The 16,890-nt window shown below is 45.5% G+C and overlaps 1 protein-coding gene across 1 annotated transcript; it reads left to right on the top strand.

The window, feature by feature from the left end:
* Positions 1 to 249: 249 nt before the first annotated feature.
* On the top strand, positions 250 to 14,611 carry LOC119193410 (the record flags this gene model as incomplete). Its single annotated transcript, XM_037447007.1, is given in 22 exon segments — positions 250 to 366; positions 882 to 1,295; positions 1,628 to 1,827; positions 2,268 to 2,371; positions 4,097 to 4,314; positions 5,020 to 5,136; positions 5,647 to 5,761; positions 6,210 to 6,442; positions 6,647 to 6,857; positions 7,120 to 7,207; positions 8,325 to 8,856; positions 8,901 to 9,745; positions 9,987 to 10,116; positions 10,194 to 10,379; positions 10,552 to 10,582; positions 11,494 to 11,626; positions 12,311 to 12,489; positions 13,337 to 13,562; positions 13,823 to 13,908; positions 14,083 to 14,100; positions 14,103 to 14,189; positions 14,192 to 14,611. Coding segments are annotated over 22 exon segments (4,404 nt in total), but the record flags the coding sequence as incomplete, so codon positions are not given.
* Positions 14,612 to 16,890: the final 2,279 nt, after the last annotated feature.

Raw genomic sequence — 16,890 nt, 5'->3', positions numbered from 1 at the left:
CTGAAGATTTTCATTAACTCAATGGATTTGAAGAGAGAAGAAAAAAAAGTACAAAAAAAAAGATATCTTTGGAGATTGACCTTTTCACGTTTCCCTTTGCAACTTATGTTAGGCAAAAAATCATCAATGTTTTTTTCTTATTTGTTATGGCCTAGCTAGTAACCTTCCGCCACTAACTCAACGGACAATTGCTCATACCAACGTTATAATATTTGAAGTGCACTATAACTGTATTATTTCCATCACCAGATTAGAATCTCGTACGCCAGCACCACGCAGGTGCATCTGACTCTTGGAGACTCTGACTTCATGCTGGTGGAAGAGTTGGAGTGCAACAAGAAGCCCTGGGACACGCTTCCGGTTGAGGTAACTATCAAGTGATTTTTATTACCCCGGATAGCGACCACCACGCACAAGGTTAGACCCAGTTATAATGGAGCCTAAAGTGTATCGCATTGGGATCTACCTGTGTATATCGAGTTATAAATAGGCCGGCATAATTTTGTCGACTGGCAAGGGATAAACATCTCTCGTCAGTCAACATTATCTGGACTCCACTCCACTTACCATGGTGCAATGGGTCACTTTGTCTCGTATAAAAAAATATAGTAACTAGGGTAATGGTACATACATACTCATGGTCTGATTTCATAAGATGGTCAGGGATGATAGGGTTCAAGAAGCTGCTACCTTGTCGCAACGGTACTGCTTTAAAATGTATAAAAATAAGATGATGATAATCTATGTATGTAAAGCATAATAATGCAGTAGCAGAGTACTGGCTGAGAAAAACATCAGCAAGTTCAACTACCACATCAATATATACCGCATTTTTCAGTACACCTACTTTCAAACTCTGATTATGAACTCGTTTTCCGCAGGACCTAGTCCGCCAAGACAACGCGGATCTCTCCAAAATCTTAGAAGTGGAAATCAACAACCAATTCCTCAAAGACGGTCTTCGCATCATCATACCACCAGATTTGGACTCCGACACCGGTACCACGGACCACCTAACCCTCAAGAAGATTTACAGTGACCTCTACTCCAAAAGGGACGCCATTTTGAAAACCGTCAACCCTATATATCTATACGGGGTAGACAGAATGGGGAAGAATGTCTTCAACGATCACATCACCAACACCCTGATAATATCCAGGAGTGAGGAGGATTTTTGGAGTACGTTCAATCTGTACTCTATGATGAAAGTTGATGATGATAAGGGTGATAAGTGTGAGGTGGTGATGGAAAAGGATGGGAAGGGGAGGAGGGAGCCGGCTGTGTTTAACGGAGAGGTAAGTTTGTCTTCTTAGATGCTGATGATAAGAGAATTATAAGTCAAATACCTTTGGACAGTACACAAAGAGGGTAGGCAGGCTAAAAGTACGGTTAGATTTAGTAAGATTTGATTTGTTTTTTACCGTTTTTGGTTTGGTACCGACTCAACATTTATATTATACCCTTTAAATATCATGTTTTCCTTCGTCATTAAAAAGACCGATAATTGAAATAGATTTAATTTTTAACTTAGAAAATTCAGACGTGTATGCCTTGGGTGTTGAACCTGTGGACCGCGAACTACGCTTCCATTGTAAAATGCTTCACTATTTACATTTCATCTCCCCAGAACTGCCTCGATCTCCACCAGATCAAAGAGATCAACCCCAACGCGCAGGTGTTGTTCGCTTTGTTCTCCGACAGCGTTGCCATGGAAACGGATGAGGGCACCTCGGAGGAGAGAGTGCGCATCGGCACAGACTCTACTGAATCTTCGGAAGGCAACAAGCCTGAGAGTGATCAAGGGTTGATACAGGATGGGTTGTTGAGGTGGGTTTATTGAATTAGTATTTTAAATTATAATACCAAATGCTAACATAGGGTGTTTTCAATTTGTCGCGTTGTAGTTTTTAATTTGTGGCTGCAGTCTTCTTGCATATTTTTTTGGAATGTTACTTCATGATATGTTATCATCAGAAACATTGATGGCAATATAATGATGGATATCTTACAGCTCTTTCAGGAGATAGGATTTTTTTTAAATGCTTTCGGATATATTCTTCAAAGGTCAAACAGATTATAAAAGCAATACCATTTTGTCACTTCATTTTGTAAGACAACATCACCTAATTTTAGTCAGCGTAGTCACTCGCAACAATTATTGGATACCTTTAAGTCATCTAATTTTGATACACCCTGTAGATAAAAATAACAAATTTGTCTACCATTTTATTGGATGAGTACTGAGTGTTCTCGCGGTGTACTTGCAGACGCGCCGCCGACTCGCCGGAGCAGAGGTCCCGCGAGGGCCGGCGGCGGTACGAGGAGCAGGTCGCGTTCCTCAACGAGCTGCTCGACCAGTGGGAGTTGATGTGTAAGTATGTATTTTGAAAATAAAATCACCCTGTATTCGGTTTCTAGTTCTTGGAATATGTAAATAGTAATAAATATATATTTTGTTTTAAAAAAAGTATTGTACATTATTATTACATATTTCACAGTATATGTTTAAATATTCAAGAATTAAGTAGTGTATTTGTCAATAGTTTGTATAGTTATTAGAGACAATATTGTATTAGGTTTAAGGTACCTGTAAGGATACTGTTCACATAATGATCATAATAAATAAATAAATATTATTGGGGTAAGAATTTCTAGAGTTGATTCGCTTTATCTATACTATTATATAAAGCTGAAGAGTTTGTTTGTTTGTTTGTTTGTTTGTTTGAACGCGCTAATCTCAGGAACTACCGGTCCAAACTGAAAAATTCTTTTTGCGTTGGATAGCCCTTTGTTCGTGGAGTACTATAGGCTACATATCATCACGCTATACCCAATAGGAGCGGAGCAGTAATGGCTGATCTCAGGAACTACCGGTCCAAACTGAAAAATTCTTTTTGCGTTGGATAGCCCTTTATTCGTGGAGTACTATAGGCTACATATCATCACGCTATACCCAATAGGAGCGGAGCAGTAATGGCTAATCTCAGGAACTACCGGTCCAAACTGAAAAATTCTTTTTGCGTTGGATAGCCCTTTATTCGTGGATTGCTATAGGCTATATATCATCACGCTATACCCAATAGGAGCGGAGCAGTAATGGCTAATCTCAGGAACTACCGGTCCAAACTGAACAATTCTTTTGTGTTGGATAGCCCTTTATTTGTGGAGCGCTATAGGCTATATATCATCACGCTATGGCCAATAGGAGCGGAGCAGTAATGGCTAATCTCAGGAATTACCGGTTTGAACTGAAAAATATTTTTGTGTTGGATAGCCCTTTGATCCCGGAGTGCTATAGGCTATATATCATCACGCTATGACCAATAGGGGCGGAGCAGTAATGAAACATGTTGCAAAAACGGGGAAAAATTATTAGTTTTGAGAGCTTCCGTTGCGTGCGCTGCGTAAACGGTTAAAGTTATGCAACAATGATGTATGACGGGATTGTTCCTCTTAAAAAGTTCTAAAAATATATATTATAAAAACAAAAGTCCCTCGCTACATCTGTCTACCTGAACGTGTTCAACTCAAAAACTACCCAACGTATTAAGATGAAATTTGGTATGGAAACAGTTTGAGACCCTGGGAAGAACAAAGGCTCCCGGGAAACTACTACTTTTATAACGGAAAACTTTAGCCTAAAAAACTTTATAACGCGGGCGGAGCCGCGGGCAAAAGCTAGTTTGTAATAAGATTAATACCTTTGTATGAGGGTTCCTAAGTAGTAAAGTTGTATTGTGTGCGCTACAACCAGAACGAGTTCTCGGGTTCTAATCCCGGGTCGAGTAAGTGATATAGGATTTTCTGGCAGTATCAGCCCGTAGTCTAGTATTTGTGTCCGATATGGCAATAGGTTAGCGACATCATGTCATGGGACGGACTAATGCTGAAGACAGTTTCTTAGATTCTGTTCTTATTGGCTTGTCTCACAGTGTGGCTTATTACACTAAACTACACTACTTTTACTTAAAAACAAAACACAGTTGCAACTAGAAAGTTTATATATTTTTTATAAATTATAATCTAGTAGTATATACCCCTAATCAGTATGACTGCGTACAAATAGCAGAAAAATAATAATTCCTCTCTACTACAGCAACACCACCACAAAAGCATCAAGCCAAATCTCAATGGGTGATCCTGAACGACAGAGAGATGATGCGCTCAGCTGAACTGAAGTACTCCCACGCCGACAAGGAGAAGGATGGGGAGAAGACAATCAGGAGCAGGTCCCTGTTGCTGAACACCGTGGTGAAGTTCGCGTATGACTGCCTCCAAGGATACCTGTTTGAGTACTGTACTAGGTTGAGTGAGGTGAGTTTCGTCGATTTTGGTTTAGCCTATTAATTTGAAACTGTATTTCTGCATATATTCATACTTGTGGAAACATAAGAATTGTGTAAATTATGTAAATTTTAATTATGTATTAGATGTAAAATACTTTAACTTTACATTAACAACTTGTCTCCCTAGTAAAAAAAAAATAATTGATAACAGTCCATTTAGAGATAACTAGCTTTTGCTCGCGGTTTCACCGGAGTTTTCCGGGATAAAAGTCCCGCTATACATTTTCCCGGGCTAGAATGTAGCCTATAACCTACCCAGTGCCTTAATCTATCTCTATACTAAATTTTATAAAAATCCCTTCTGTAGATTTTGAGAAACGCAATAACATACAGACAGACAGAAAAGGGGATTTTATTTTATAATATGTATAGATGACAGTCTATTCTACTCTCCATAACGTTAGTAAACTTAGTTAAATTTGTTTGTAATACTAACTATGGAGGACATAGATTTACTGAAAAAGTTTATATTAGTTAATGTGACATCTCCTGTCAATAAATTTTTTAAATAAAAATCTTATAAGTATTTTCCTGTATTCTGTTAAAAATACCACAGATCAGTATTTTTGTTCCAATAATTACTACAGGAACATGCTTGTCTGATGCTAAATTATCATGTTTCGCCATAACCCATGTCCATAGTCAGATTCTACATAGATACGTATGCGCCCAGGTCCACGTGAAGTTACTGCAGCAGATAATCCTGGCGTCGTTCGACATGGCGCGTGAGCTCCAGGTGGTGCCCAAGAAGATCCAGTACGTCGCCAGACAGGAACAACAGCTGTATGAGGTAAGGTCAAATATGGGGTATAGTTGAGGTTTCTTCTCTCTCTTACTTCTCTCTCCGTAAGGTCCACTTAAAGATTGTAGGTGTTGGTGGTCATTTATCGTCAGGTGATATAATACTAGCACTAATGAAAATACTAGCTCTGTATTTTATACTGTCCCACTGCTGGGTATGGGCCTCCTCTACTATTGAGAAGGTTGGACCTTAGTCCACCACACTTGCCTTGTGCAGGCAGACGTAATATACCTTCTAAATTTTTTGGAAACTTACCAGATAGAAGGTTTGTCGTATTGTTTCCTTTGAATATTATAGCGAGCTATAATTGATAAACTATACACACAGAACTTCAAAAAGTCCGAATATACAATTGTTTTACCACACTGTTACTTGAAGACAAATAACTAATCATAAGTTATACTCGTATTGTCGAAGTTCAGGTATGTCGGAGACGCACCACCACAATTTTTGAATCATGTTTATGATTAGATAACATCAGGTTAATTTTTTTCGCAGACAATCAACGAGAAATTCACAGAAGGAGACAAGAAGCAAGAGTTGCTGCAGATCATGCAGGAAGTGCTGCTGGAGATGAGGTCTGAGGTCAACAATATGGACTGGAGTGTAGACGGTATGAGATAGCCTTATGATGGGACTTATAAATTTATGAACATAAAACCTTTTGAACTTCAAGCAGGCCGGCATAATTGTGACGACTGGCGAGGGAAATCATGTCATTAATCGCCACTCTATCCAATTCATGACTTGAAAAATTTATTTGGGACTAGACAAAGTTGCATTACATCTACATTTCACTAGCGATGTTAGATTTATAAAAGTATTTTTTTATAAGTTGAACCACTTATGCAACTTAATTCGGACGCTGAGGCAGACATTTAGGAGATTAATAATATGTAAGTTGTAGTTTAAAGCCAATTAGACTGTTACTATTTATATTTTGTTTATTCATATTGCCATTCATATCGATATTGTATCGATGGTAAGCAAAAAAATAATTAGATTATAACCTGAGATTTTTTATAAAAACAATTTTACGGTTTTATCTGTCTATGCATCAGATCTCCCGTGGCACCAGGACCGTCGCTTCGTGATATCGAACTCTGTGTTCTACTCGCGCTCGGGCGCCTCCCCCGCGCCCCGGCACCCGCCCGAGCGGGGCCGCGGCGCGGGCGCTGACGCGGCGCGCGACGCCTCCGACGGCGAGGACGCGCTCGGCGCCGACGCCTGCAACATCGACGACTACGACATCATCGCCGATAATGACGATAGCTTGCTGGAGTCATATCCTACAGTGAGTTTTTTTTTTGGTTTTTATGAATCGGTATCTTTTTCGAGTTTTTTTTTTTGTAAATTTTAGAGTGCAGTACGTGTCAATAGCTAGACTTAAATCGTAATGATTTGACGCTGTGATTTTAGATGAGAATTTTTCTTGTTTGTTGGCTATTTTGTTCGTTTTATATAAGCCTCGTTTCTATTAAGACTTCTTTGCCCACAGTCCCGCCCAGACGACGACCTGATCTCGTTCCCGTACAACGACATCCACGTGGAGAACGAGTCGGGGTCGTTCTCGCTGTCGAGCGGCACGCTGTGGGGCGCGAGCGGCGCCACGGCGGGCACGGGCAGCACGGCGGGCTCCGGCCTCACGTCCTGCACCAACAGCGTCAACATCTCCGTCAAGCAGGCCTCGCTCGATGTGCAGCAGACGGGTGAGTACATTATACCACAGAGATGTAAAATATAAGATTTTTACTATCCTGAAATTAGTTGATGAGTATTTTATCGATAACATAATCGATATCAAGAAGATGAATATCGATTTTAACATTTTCAAACTTGAGACATCGCTGCCTTGAGAAGGTCGGTATCGGTTGATTATTTTGTCATGTTAGTATTTCATACCAATTCTATTCTTATTTTTTAATCTTGCATATTATTTGTATCGTTAATTAGTTTTTTTTTTGTCCACAGTTCTCTCAAAATTAAGTCGCAAAATAAGCTTAAGACTAGTCAAGTTCGTCGATTGCCTCAAGGATACCTATTTTGGAACGCTACAAAGGTATTTTTTAATACGTTTTTACCCTTTATTTTTCGTGGAGAAATTACCTTGCTATTCCCACACAGTCTTCGTGAGGGCGACTCAGCGGTTATATTAGGGTCATCGTGCCTTACGACCTTCAGCCGACCGCCGGGCCGAGTCCCTAACCAACCGACAAATACAACGCACGGCATACTAATTAAAACTCCGTGGTGGCTCTCTAAGGCGCATTAGGGACGGCTACTGCCTTACTTTGACGGAAGCGTCAAGTTGTCATCTGCAGCCGATCCTGCGCGGTGCCACTTGGTGCGGCCTGTCCCTATTGAAAGGGATTAGTCTTGCGTCTTGTCTCTATTTTGCGAGGCCTACCTTCCACGCTACCCGCGACTGAACGTCTCTTCCCGCCACGAAAGACACCACTAGATAGGGTTTTGACGTTCAGATCCCAGGGCAGGAATCCCGCCGGTAAGCAAGCGCTCTCGAACGAAACCATGCGGCATGCCCTGATCGTCCGCTGCGCCCCGACGCGTTGCGGGCCTCGCAGGACAATGCCGAAACCCCCTCGCCCTGGCGTCAGCCCAGACAAGAGTGCCCAGATAGTGCCATGGACCGCACGACCCTGTGGTTGCATCCTTGGGATAGGGATACCAGGACCCTCTAGGTTGGGCAGCAGGCTGGGAAGCGCGCCCGTTGCCTGAGACAATTTCGTCCGTAACAAAGTGAAATGGGTGCGAAACTCCCACCGGCTATCCAAAATAAAACCAAGTACTTCATACTTTTGCCGATGGGAATCCGCACCCCCTCTACAACGATATGGGTACTGGTTGGTGGCAGTCTTCAAGGCTCGTGAACACAAATAGTCTAGGTCTTCTCGAGGGCCATCTTCAAACCGCTTACCCGCAGAATCGCGTGGATGGTAGAACGTCCCCGACGAAATCCAAACTGGTTGTCCGCAAGTTGTGTCCGACTCTCTCGAGGTCCTCGACGAGGCGAGCATCGACGATCCGCTCAAAGAGTTTGGCGAGCTCGTCGAGCATCACGAAGGAGGGTTCTTGGCACCTGCCAGAAACATACTGCCCTTGAAATATATAGAGAGAATAAGTGCGTGTTTCTAATAAGCAGTGTCGATGTTGTGCAGATGCCTGCTGTCGCTGGAGGCGTCGTGCCGGTCGGAGCTGGGCGGGCGGCCGGCGAGCGAGGCGATGCGGCAGCTGGTGTGCGCGGCGCGCGGCGTGGACCTCGCGCCGTGCGCCTCCTTCTCGCTGCTGCGGACGCTGCTCGACTCGCTCCGGAGGCTGCTGCACAGGTCTGTATTGTATGCCTGCTGTCGCGGGAGGCGTGCGTGCCGGTCGGAGCTGGGCGGGCGGCCGGCGAGCGAGGCGATGCGGCAGCTGGTGTGCGCGGCGCGCGGCGTGGACCTCGCGCCGTGCGCCTCCTTCTCCGCTGCTGCGGACGCTGCTCGACTCGCTCCGGAGGCTGCTGCACAGGTCTGTATTGTATGCCTGCTGTCGCGGGAGGCGTCGTGCCGGTCGGAGCTGGGCGGGCGGCCGGCGAGCGAGGCGATGCGGCAGCTGGTGTGCGCGGCGCGCGGCGTGGACCTCGCGCCGTGCGCCTCCTTCTCGCTGCTGCGGACGCTGCTCGACTCGCTCCGGAGGCTGCTGCACAGGTCTGTATTGTATGCCTGCTGTCGCGGGAGGCGTCGTGCCGGTCGGAGCTGGGCGGGCGGCCGGCGAGCGAGGCGATGCGGCAGCTGGTGTGCGCGGCGCGCGGCGTGGACCTCGCGCCGTGCGCCTCCCTTCTCGCTGCTGCGGACGCTGCTCGACTCGCTCCGGAGGCTGCTGCACAGGTCTGTATTGTATGCCTGCTGTCGCGGGAGGCGTCGTGCCGGTCGGAGCTGGGCGGGCGGCCGGCGAGCGAGGCGATGCGGCAGCTGGTGTGCGCGGCGCGCGGCGTGGACCTCGCGCCGTGCGCCTCCTCTCGCTGCTGCGGACGCTGCTCGACTCGCTCCGGAGGCTGCTGCACAGGTCTGTATTGTATGCCTGCTGTCGCGGGAGGCGTCGTGCCGGTCGGAGCTGGGCGGGCGGCCGGCGAGCGAGGCGATGCGGCAGCTGGTGTGCGCGGCGCGCGGCGTGGACCTCGCGCCGTGCGCCTCCTTCTCGCTGCTGCGGACGCTGCTCGACTCGCTCCGGAGGCTGCTGCACAGGTCTGTATTGTATGCCTGCTGTCGCGGGAGGCGTCGTGCCGGTCGGAGCTGGGCGGGCGGCCGGCGAGCGAGGCGATGCGGCAGCTGGTGTGCGCGGCGCGCGGCGTGGACCTCGCGCCGTGCGCCTCCTTCGCTGCTGCGGACGCTGCTCGACTCGCTCCGGAGGCTGCTGCACAGGTCTGTATTGTATGCCTGCTGTCGCGGGAGGCGTCGTGCCGGTCGGAGCTGGGCGGGCGGCCGGCGAGCGAGGCGATGCGGCAGCTGGTGTGCGCGGCGCGCGGCGTGGACCTCGCGCCGTGCGCCTCCTTCTCGCTGCTGCGGACGCTGCTCGACTCGCTCCGGAGGCTGCTGCACAGGTCTGTATTGTATGCCTGCTGTCGCGGGAGGCGTCGTGCCGGTTGGAGCCGGTTTTTAGTATAACCAAAAACTGTGTTGATCGATACAGTCAAAGGTAAATGTGTGACTTTTAGCTATTAGATTTTATTGGCACTACATAAAGCATATCTCGGTCTAAATAGTAATCCTTTTTATATCAATGTTCTATTGCTACCCATTTTAAAACTTGACCTTACTTTGACGAAAGTATTATTGTTCCAGGTTAAGGATAGTAGGTGGGGAAGCGGAGGAGGCGTGCTGCGTGCTCAGTCCGGTGTGGAGGCGCCAGGTGGCGTTACACACGACGCAGTCGCTCAGCCCGCAGCGACTCGCCAGGGTTATATCCGCACAGGTGAGGTGACTGACCTTGTATTGAGTTACTAATTTCGGTCAGTTCGGTATAGTGAGATGTGTGGGTTGCGCGTGCAGATCCTCGAGCGGCTGTCGGAGGCGCACGGGCGCTACCAGGCGGCGCTGTGGCGGCTGCAGGCGGCGGTGGGCGCGCGCCTGCTGCACACCGAGGACAACAAGCTGGCGCTGCGCAAGCACCACGCGCCTGCGCTCGCGCGCCTCTGTCTCGAGAGCACCTCGCTCGCCGACCTGCTGCAGCACGGCGTGCCCGACCTGGGCGGGAGATCGGTACGGACGCACAGCACGCACACACACACACACACGCACACACGCGCACACACACACCGAGGACAACAAGCTGGCGCTGCGCAAGCACCACGCGCCTGCGCTCGCGCGCCTCTGTCTCGAGAGCACCTCGCTCGCCGACCTGCTGCAGCACGGCGTGCCCGACCTGGGCAGGGAGATCGGTACGGACGCACAGCACGCACACACACACACACACGCACACACGCGCACACACACACCGAGGACAACAAGCTGGCGCTGCGCAAGCACCACGCGCCTGCGCTGCGCGGCTCTGTCTAGAGAGCACCTCGCTCGCCGACCTGCTGCAGCACGGCGTGCCCGACCTGGGCAGGGAGATCGGTACGGACGCACAGCACACACACACACACACACGCACACACGCGCACACACACACCGAGGACAACAAGCTGGCGCTGCGCAAGCACGCACCACGCGCCTGCGCTCGCGCGCCTCTGTCTCGAGAGCACCTCGCTCGCCGACCTGCTGCAGCACGGCGTGCCCGACCTGGGCAGGGAGATCGGTACGGACGCACAGCACGCACACACACACACACACGCACACACGCGCACACACACACCGAGGACAACAAGCTGGCGCTGCGCAAGCACCACGCGCCTGCGCTCGCGCGCCTCTGTCTCGAGAGCACCTCGCTCGCCGACCTGCTGCAGCACGGCGTGCCCGACCTGGGCAGGGAGATCGGTACGGACGCACAGCACGCACACACACACACACACGCACACACGCACACACGCGCACACACACACCGAGGACAACAAGCTGGCGCTGCGCAAGCACCACGCGCCTGCGCTCGCGCGCCTCTGTCTCGAGAGCACCTCGCTCGCCGACCTGCTGCAGCACGGCGTGCCCGACCTGGGCAGTGAGATCGGTACGGACGCACAGCACGCACACACACGCACACACGCACACACGCGCACACACGTACACACACCGAGGACAACTTATGTTTAACACAGCTGATAAAAATTACTTTACCAATCAAACATTTTAGTCCTTATTCTAAAATCATGAAATTATCTTTTTGCATGTACTGTCATGCTCATCGTTTCTGCAGGTCGCGGCCAGTACGGCGTGGTGTACTCGGTGCGCGGCGAGTGGGCCGGCATGTCCCCGGTCGCGGTGAAGTCCGTGCTGCCCGCGGACGAGCGGCACTACCACGAGCTCGCCATGGAGTTCTTCTATACTAAGTACGTAAAATGTGAATTATTGTAATTGGTAAAAAAATTGAGGAACATATCTTGCTATCTCTCTCTCGCATCCACACTGCAATAACGGTGGTGTCATCAGGACAAAAGATTTTATTAGTCAATTTACAACTTTTTTTAGAAGTAATTTAGTGTAATTTATGCCTTCAATATTTGATAGACCAGCAGTAATTTTTTAACAATTTTTTTATATTTGATTATTATTTTACATTTTTGTTTTAGATGACATTAATAAAAGATTTCAATTTACTAATTTATTATCTTCATATGGTTGAAAATGATTAATAATAATAATATCAGCCCTGTATTATATACTTGCCCACTGCTGAGCACGGGCCTCCGACACTACTGAGAGGGATTAGGCCTTAGTCTACCACGCTGGCCTAGTGCGGATTGGTAGACTTCACACACCCTCGAAAATTCCTTTAGAGAACTTCTCAGGTATGCAGGTTTCCTCACGATGTTTTCCTTCACCGTTAAAGCAAGCGATAATTCACAAAGAATACACACATGATTTTTTAGAAAAATCAGAGGTGTGTGCCCTTGGGATTTGAACCTGCGGACATTCGTCTCGGCAGACCGTTCTACAACCAACTAGGCTATCGCCGCTTTAGTAGTCTGAAAATGATTATACTCCATTAATAAAACTTGTCTTCACCCAATCAGGAGCATCCCAGCGCACCCCCGAATAGTCCGGCTATACGGGTCCATAGTGCAGCGTCACAGCGGCTCGGGCCCGAGCGTGTTGCTCGTCTCGGAGCGGAAGTGCCGCGACCTGCACGCCGCCGTCAGGGCGGGGCTCTCCTTCGCGGCCAGGATGAGGATCAGCTGCGATATTGTGGAGGGTGAGTAGGAGGGATTGTGTTGTCCAACTCAGCATGAGAAAAAATATGATTTTCACTAGAGATGGAGTTATTTTTATTTGAAAAAATTAAAAATTTTATATGTTTTTATATCTTATGTTCGAGCAAATGGAATTAGTATGTGTGTTGGCCATTTGATACCAAGATTGGAAAATTTAATTTCTGATATATTTGGATATATTATATATTGGAGATGGATATTCTCCCGTGCTAAATTCAAAAGCGGTATCTCAAAAAAAAAACAAAATCTTGATTTTTATGTCGTCAGATAGCTTAAAAACATACCCACCCAATGAACTTATCTAAATAACGGTATCTTGTTTAGAACTGGTAAAAAAAAACTTAAGAGTTTCTGTATCTCAGTTTTACATACAAAACTATAAAACTATATTTATAAAATTTCGATTATCTCGAAATAAGGTTTCCCTGACACACCGCTTTTGCGCTTAGCGCGGCAGCATTGTGGTCGATAAAGAGACAGTTTCGTTGTTTTATTACATAACTAGCGACTCACCCCGGCTTCGCAAGGGTGCAATGCTGATACTAAATACACTACAGAAAAAACGTTGTATATAAAAACATAGCGGCCCGCTCTGCTTCGCACGGGTATAACATAACAAAATAACAGTATTTCTCCACTATTTAATGGATGCTATTATACATATAAACCTTCCTCTTGAATCACTCTATCTATTAAAAACCGCATCAAAAATCCGTTGCGTGGTTTTAAAGATTTAAGCATCCAAAGGGACATAGGGACAGAGAAAGCGACTTTGTTTTATACTATGTAGTGAAGCTGTTGAATGTACCACGGCATGGTCCCGCGCAGGGATCCGCTACCTGCACTCGCTGGGGCTGGTGCACCGCGACGTGAAGATGAAGAACGTGCTGCTGGACGCGCGCGGGCGCGCCGCGCTGTCCGACCTGGGCTTCTGCGCCGCCGAGGCGCTCATCTCCGGCTCCGTCGTGGGCACGCCCGTGCACATGGCGCCCGAGCTCTTCGCCGGCGAGTACGACGCCGCCGTCGACGTCTACGCCTTCGGGATCCTCTTCTGGTGATTATCTAATGTCACAAACTTACCCACTGCATCCTCCTTTCAGATCTTGAAAGATAACAGAGCTCACGGTACTTTAACATTGTGGTTGTGTCGGTTCCTGATGGTAGGTCTCTTGCATTCGAGCCTCCGACCCCTGTGTTAACGGGCACCCATTTCGTGAACCATCAGCGAACATCATGCTCGTTCGGTTATTTAAAATAAGAAAAAAAAAACCTAATTATAAGCAGTTTAGTCATAAAATAAACTTTTACCTCCAGGTACGTGTGCGCCGGTAACATAAGGCTACCGTCAGCGTTCGAAACGTTTCAGAACAAAGAACAGTTATGGAGTAAAGTTAAAAGAGGTAAGTCCTTACAAATGTTTATGAACGAAATATCAGTGTGATCAGATGAACAGAAAAATGTTGATATTAACATCGCCAAAATCGTGTCAAATAATCGACTTAGCGTTAATCATTAAAAATATATTAAGTCAAAAATTATATGTATAGCTATTAATTCAATGTTACACTCCATAGGATTGCGGCCGGAACGTCTTCCCACTTCACAGACGAGTGCTGGGAGGTGATGGAGTCGTGTTGGGCCTCCGAGCCATCTCAACGAGCCCTCCTGGGCGATGTCCAGCCAAGCTTGAGAGGATACTGCAAGCAGCACTCGCGGAGGAACAAGAGAAGACACAAGTCTACGACGCAAACAGAGAGTACGATTACTCAGACGATGACAGTCTCTACATGACCGGTATCAACAAAAACTGCCTTTGATTGAGCCCGTTAAGCCTGTTGAGTCCAAAATCGTTTGAACGGCGAACGGGCCTTTCGAAATATCTGTGATTTATCGTGTGATCTACAGTTTTTTTATCGATAAAGTGTCGAAGATGAAGTCTCGGAAGTATCGATGAAACGAATATATTTTTGAAATCGAATAAATGGGTGTTTATTAATGCAAAGAACGGATTTAACGACACTATTTTAAAATAATTATAATTATTTTAATGTATGAAGCAAGTGTTCAGTTTAGCTTGACGTTGATCATCCGTCAAGCCAAATCGCTTCAAGAGCAAAATTTGTTTTATCGCCTTTATGAATATAAAGTTTGAGTTAGACACGAAAATGTTATGAAATTTAATATATGGGCACATTATTTGACCAATCACAAAAGCACAGAAATTATTTTTCGGTGGTCTCTTACTAAGGGTAGTTCTATGGAATGAGTTGTATGTTATTGTGAAATCACATGGTCGACTAATTAAAGTGATTATTTATACAAATCGATAACGAAATTCTGTCGCAAACAAATATACGCTGTATCCTCCATTAGTATAGAGTTCAACTTATACCGATGCCTACAATGAAATAAACTGCCAATACAGCCCAACTAACCGCCATTTTCAATAGACGATCCTAATCCCTTTTTTGATCTATCTCAAAACTGGACCAATCAGAACAAGGATTTTTTACATGCTTCCAAAAAGACTTATTATGGTTGGTTATTATCGGAATTGGATTGAAGAATAAGATGTATTAAGAAGAGCGTTAAGTCGACTGATAGTTTAATTATTGAATATACTTTTTGAGAGACATATTAAGTTTTGGTCAGGTCCATTTACGTGGTCAGAAGTAGCGTGATCTTGTTTTAGACTAATAGCCAAAGGAATATAGATCAAAGCGGTGGAGTTATTGACTTCAGGCCTATAAAGAACCAGGATGTACAGGGATTATTATTTTCTTCCAAATTTGAACCATGCTGTATGCTTATATAGCACGCCCAGGAGACTAAAAATCTGCGCAAGGTTGTAAAATATGGAAAAGAATGTACTGACAATTTAAAATGAAAAAGCAAAGTAGCACCTCGCATGCAGATTTTATATTTTCCTGATCAAGCTATAAAGGATTTTTACCGTTAAGGGCAAGTTTCATCATGAACTGTGAGAATTAAATAGCTATAGTCAAGACTATAAGCGTAACCATAAATGTCGTAAGCCGAAAACAGGTAATTTTGACTATTAGTGTAAATCAAAAAACTGCCTATGAATAGGCTTTGGTCAACTTCACTTTAGTTATTGATATTATCAAAATGAAGCGATGGCAGTAAGCATGTTGGTCTGCACAGGTTTACTCAAGTTGAACTGTCAGTTTTGACTGATATTACTAGTTCTACATCACAATATCTAATAAACATATCCTAAATATTGGAATTTATCTAATATTATTATTTATGGGAAAGTAATTTCGAGACACTATAAAACCCACTATTATCCAGTCTTGAAGCGGTTCAATTGACATGGTCTTGCCATATATTACTGCGAGTGTAATATATTTATATTTTTGATACTTTATAAGCAGGGATAAAATGTTATCCTCCTTATTCATAGACGTTTTTATCTAAGGAGCATTACTGTGATAACAAGTCTGTATCTCCGTGCTGACGGCAGCCTCCGCAGTGCGTAGACATAGGGTCTTTGTGATTGGCTAATGAGGTACAAGAATATTAGCCAATCACAACAGCCCTATGGCTTATGTAAAAACGTCTATGAATACGGGTGTATACGCTTCGTATTTAGGACGAGAGACAGGTTCTAAATTAAAAAGCGACCTGCTTTTCTATTTACGTTTATCTTTTCTAGGGTACGATATAATGAATTAATAACTAAAATATATTTTCCATACAAAGCCTCCTCAGAAAATATGAAGGGGTCATTTCGTATACTATATTTTTGTGTTAAAACATTTATGCCTGATTACCCTAATGTGAAAGCTAATAAACTAAACTCTTAATTTGATCCTATGCCAGATTTAAGTTTAGTTGTGACAGAAGTGATATTATTAAGATGGATCTAATATTCCCATTATTATAAGGGGTAGCTTAAATAGATAAATAGTTGGATAACGACCACCGGACACAAGGTGTAAAACCCGCCATAGTGGCCCACGTAAGTGTCGCGTTCCGGGATCAGCCTGTGTATCTGGTTCCAACAGGCCGGTATAATTGTGTCGACTGTTCAGGGGTAATAATCTCTTGTTAGTAGACATTCTATTGGACCCCACTCCACTTACCATCAGGAAAAGTGAGATCATTTTGCCCGTATTAACGAAAATCCCAAACGAGTCTAAACGTTACAATCGCAGTAATATACGTCACAATTAATGATAAGACTGTAAAACTAGAGTCCAGGCTCCAGAGTATTTTAGAATATGAATCAAGTCAATGATGGACGTAGTTTACGAGTATATAAAATTATTTGTCGCTTGAGAAGTCATAATTGACTTCATCTGAATGAACTAATAGTTAATGTTATGTTGATCGAATATTAGGATTCTTGGAGTGAG

Source organism: Manduca sexta, unplaced genomic scaffold (assembly GCF_014839805.1).
Source record: "Manduca sexta isolate Smith_Timp_Sample1 unplaced genomic scaffold, JHU_Msex_v1.0 HiC_scaffold_51, whole genome shotgun sequence".
Classification (NCBI taxonomy): domain Eukaryota; kingdom Metazoa; phylum Arthropoda; class Insecta; order Lepidoptera; family Sphingidae; genus Manduca; species Manduca sexta.
The sequence above is the reverse complement of the archived record's forward strand: the minus strand, read 5'-3'. Positions and strand labels throughout refer to the sequence as shown.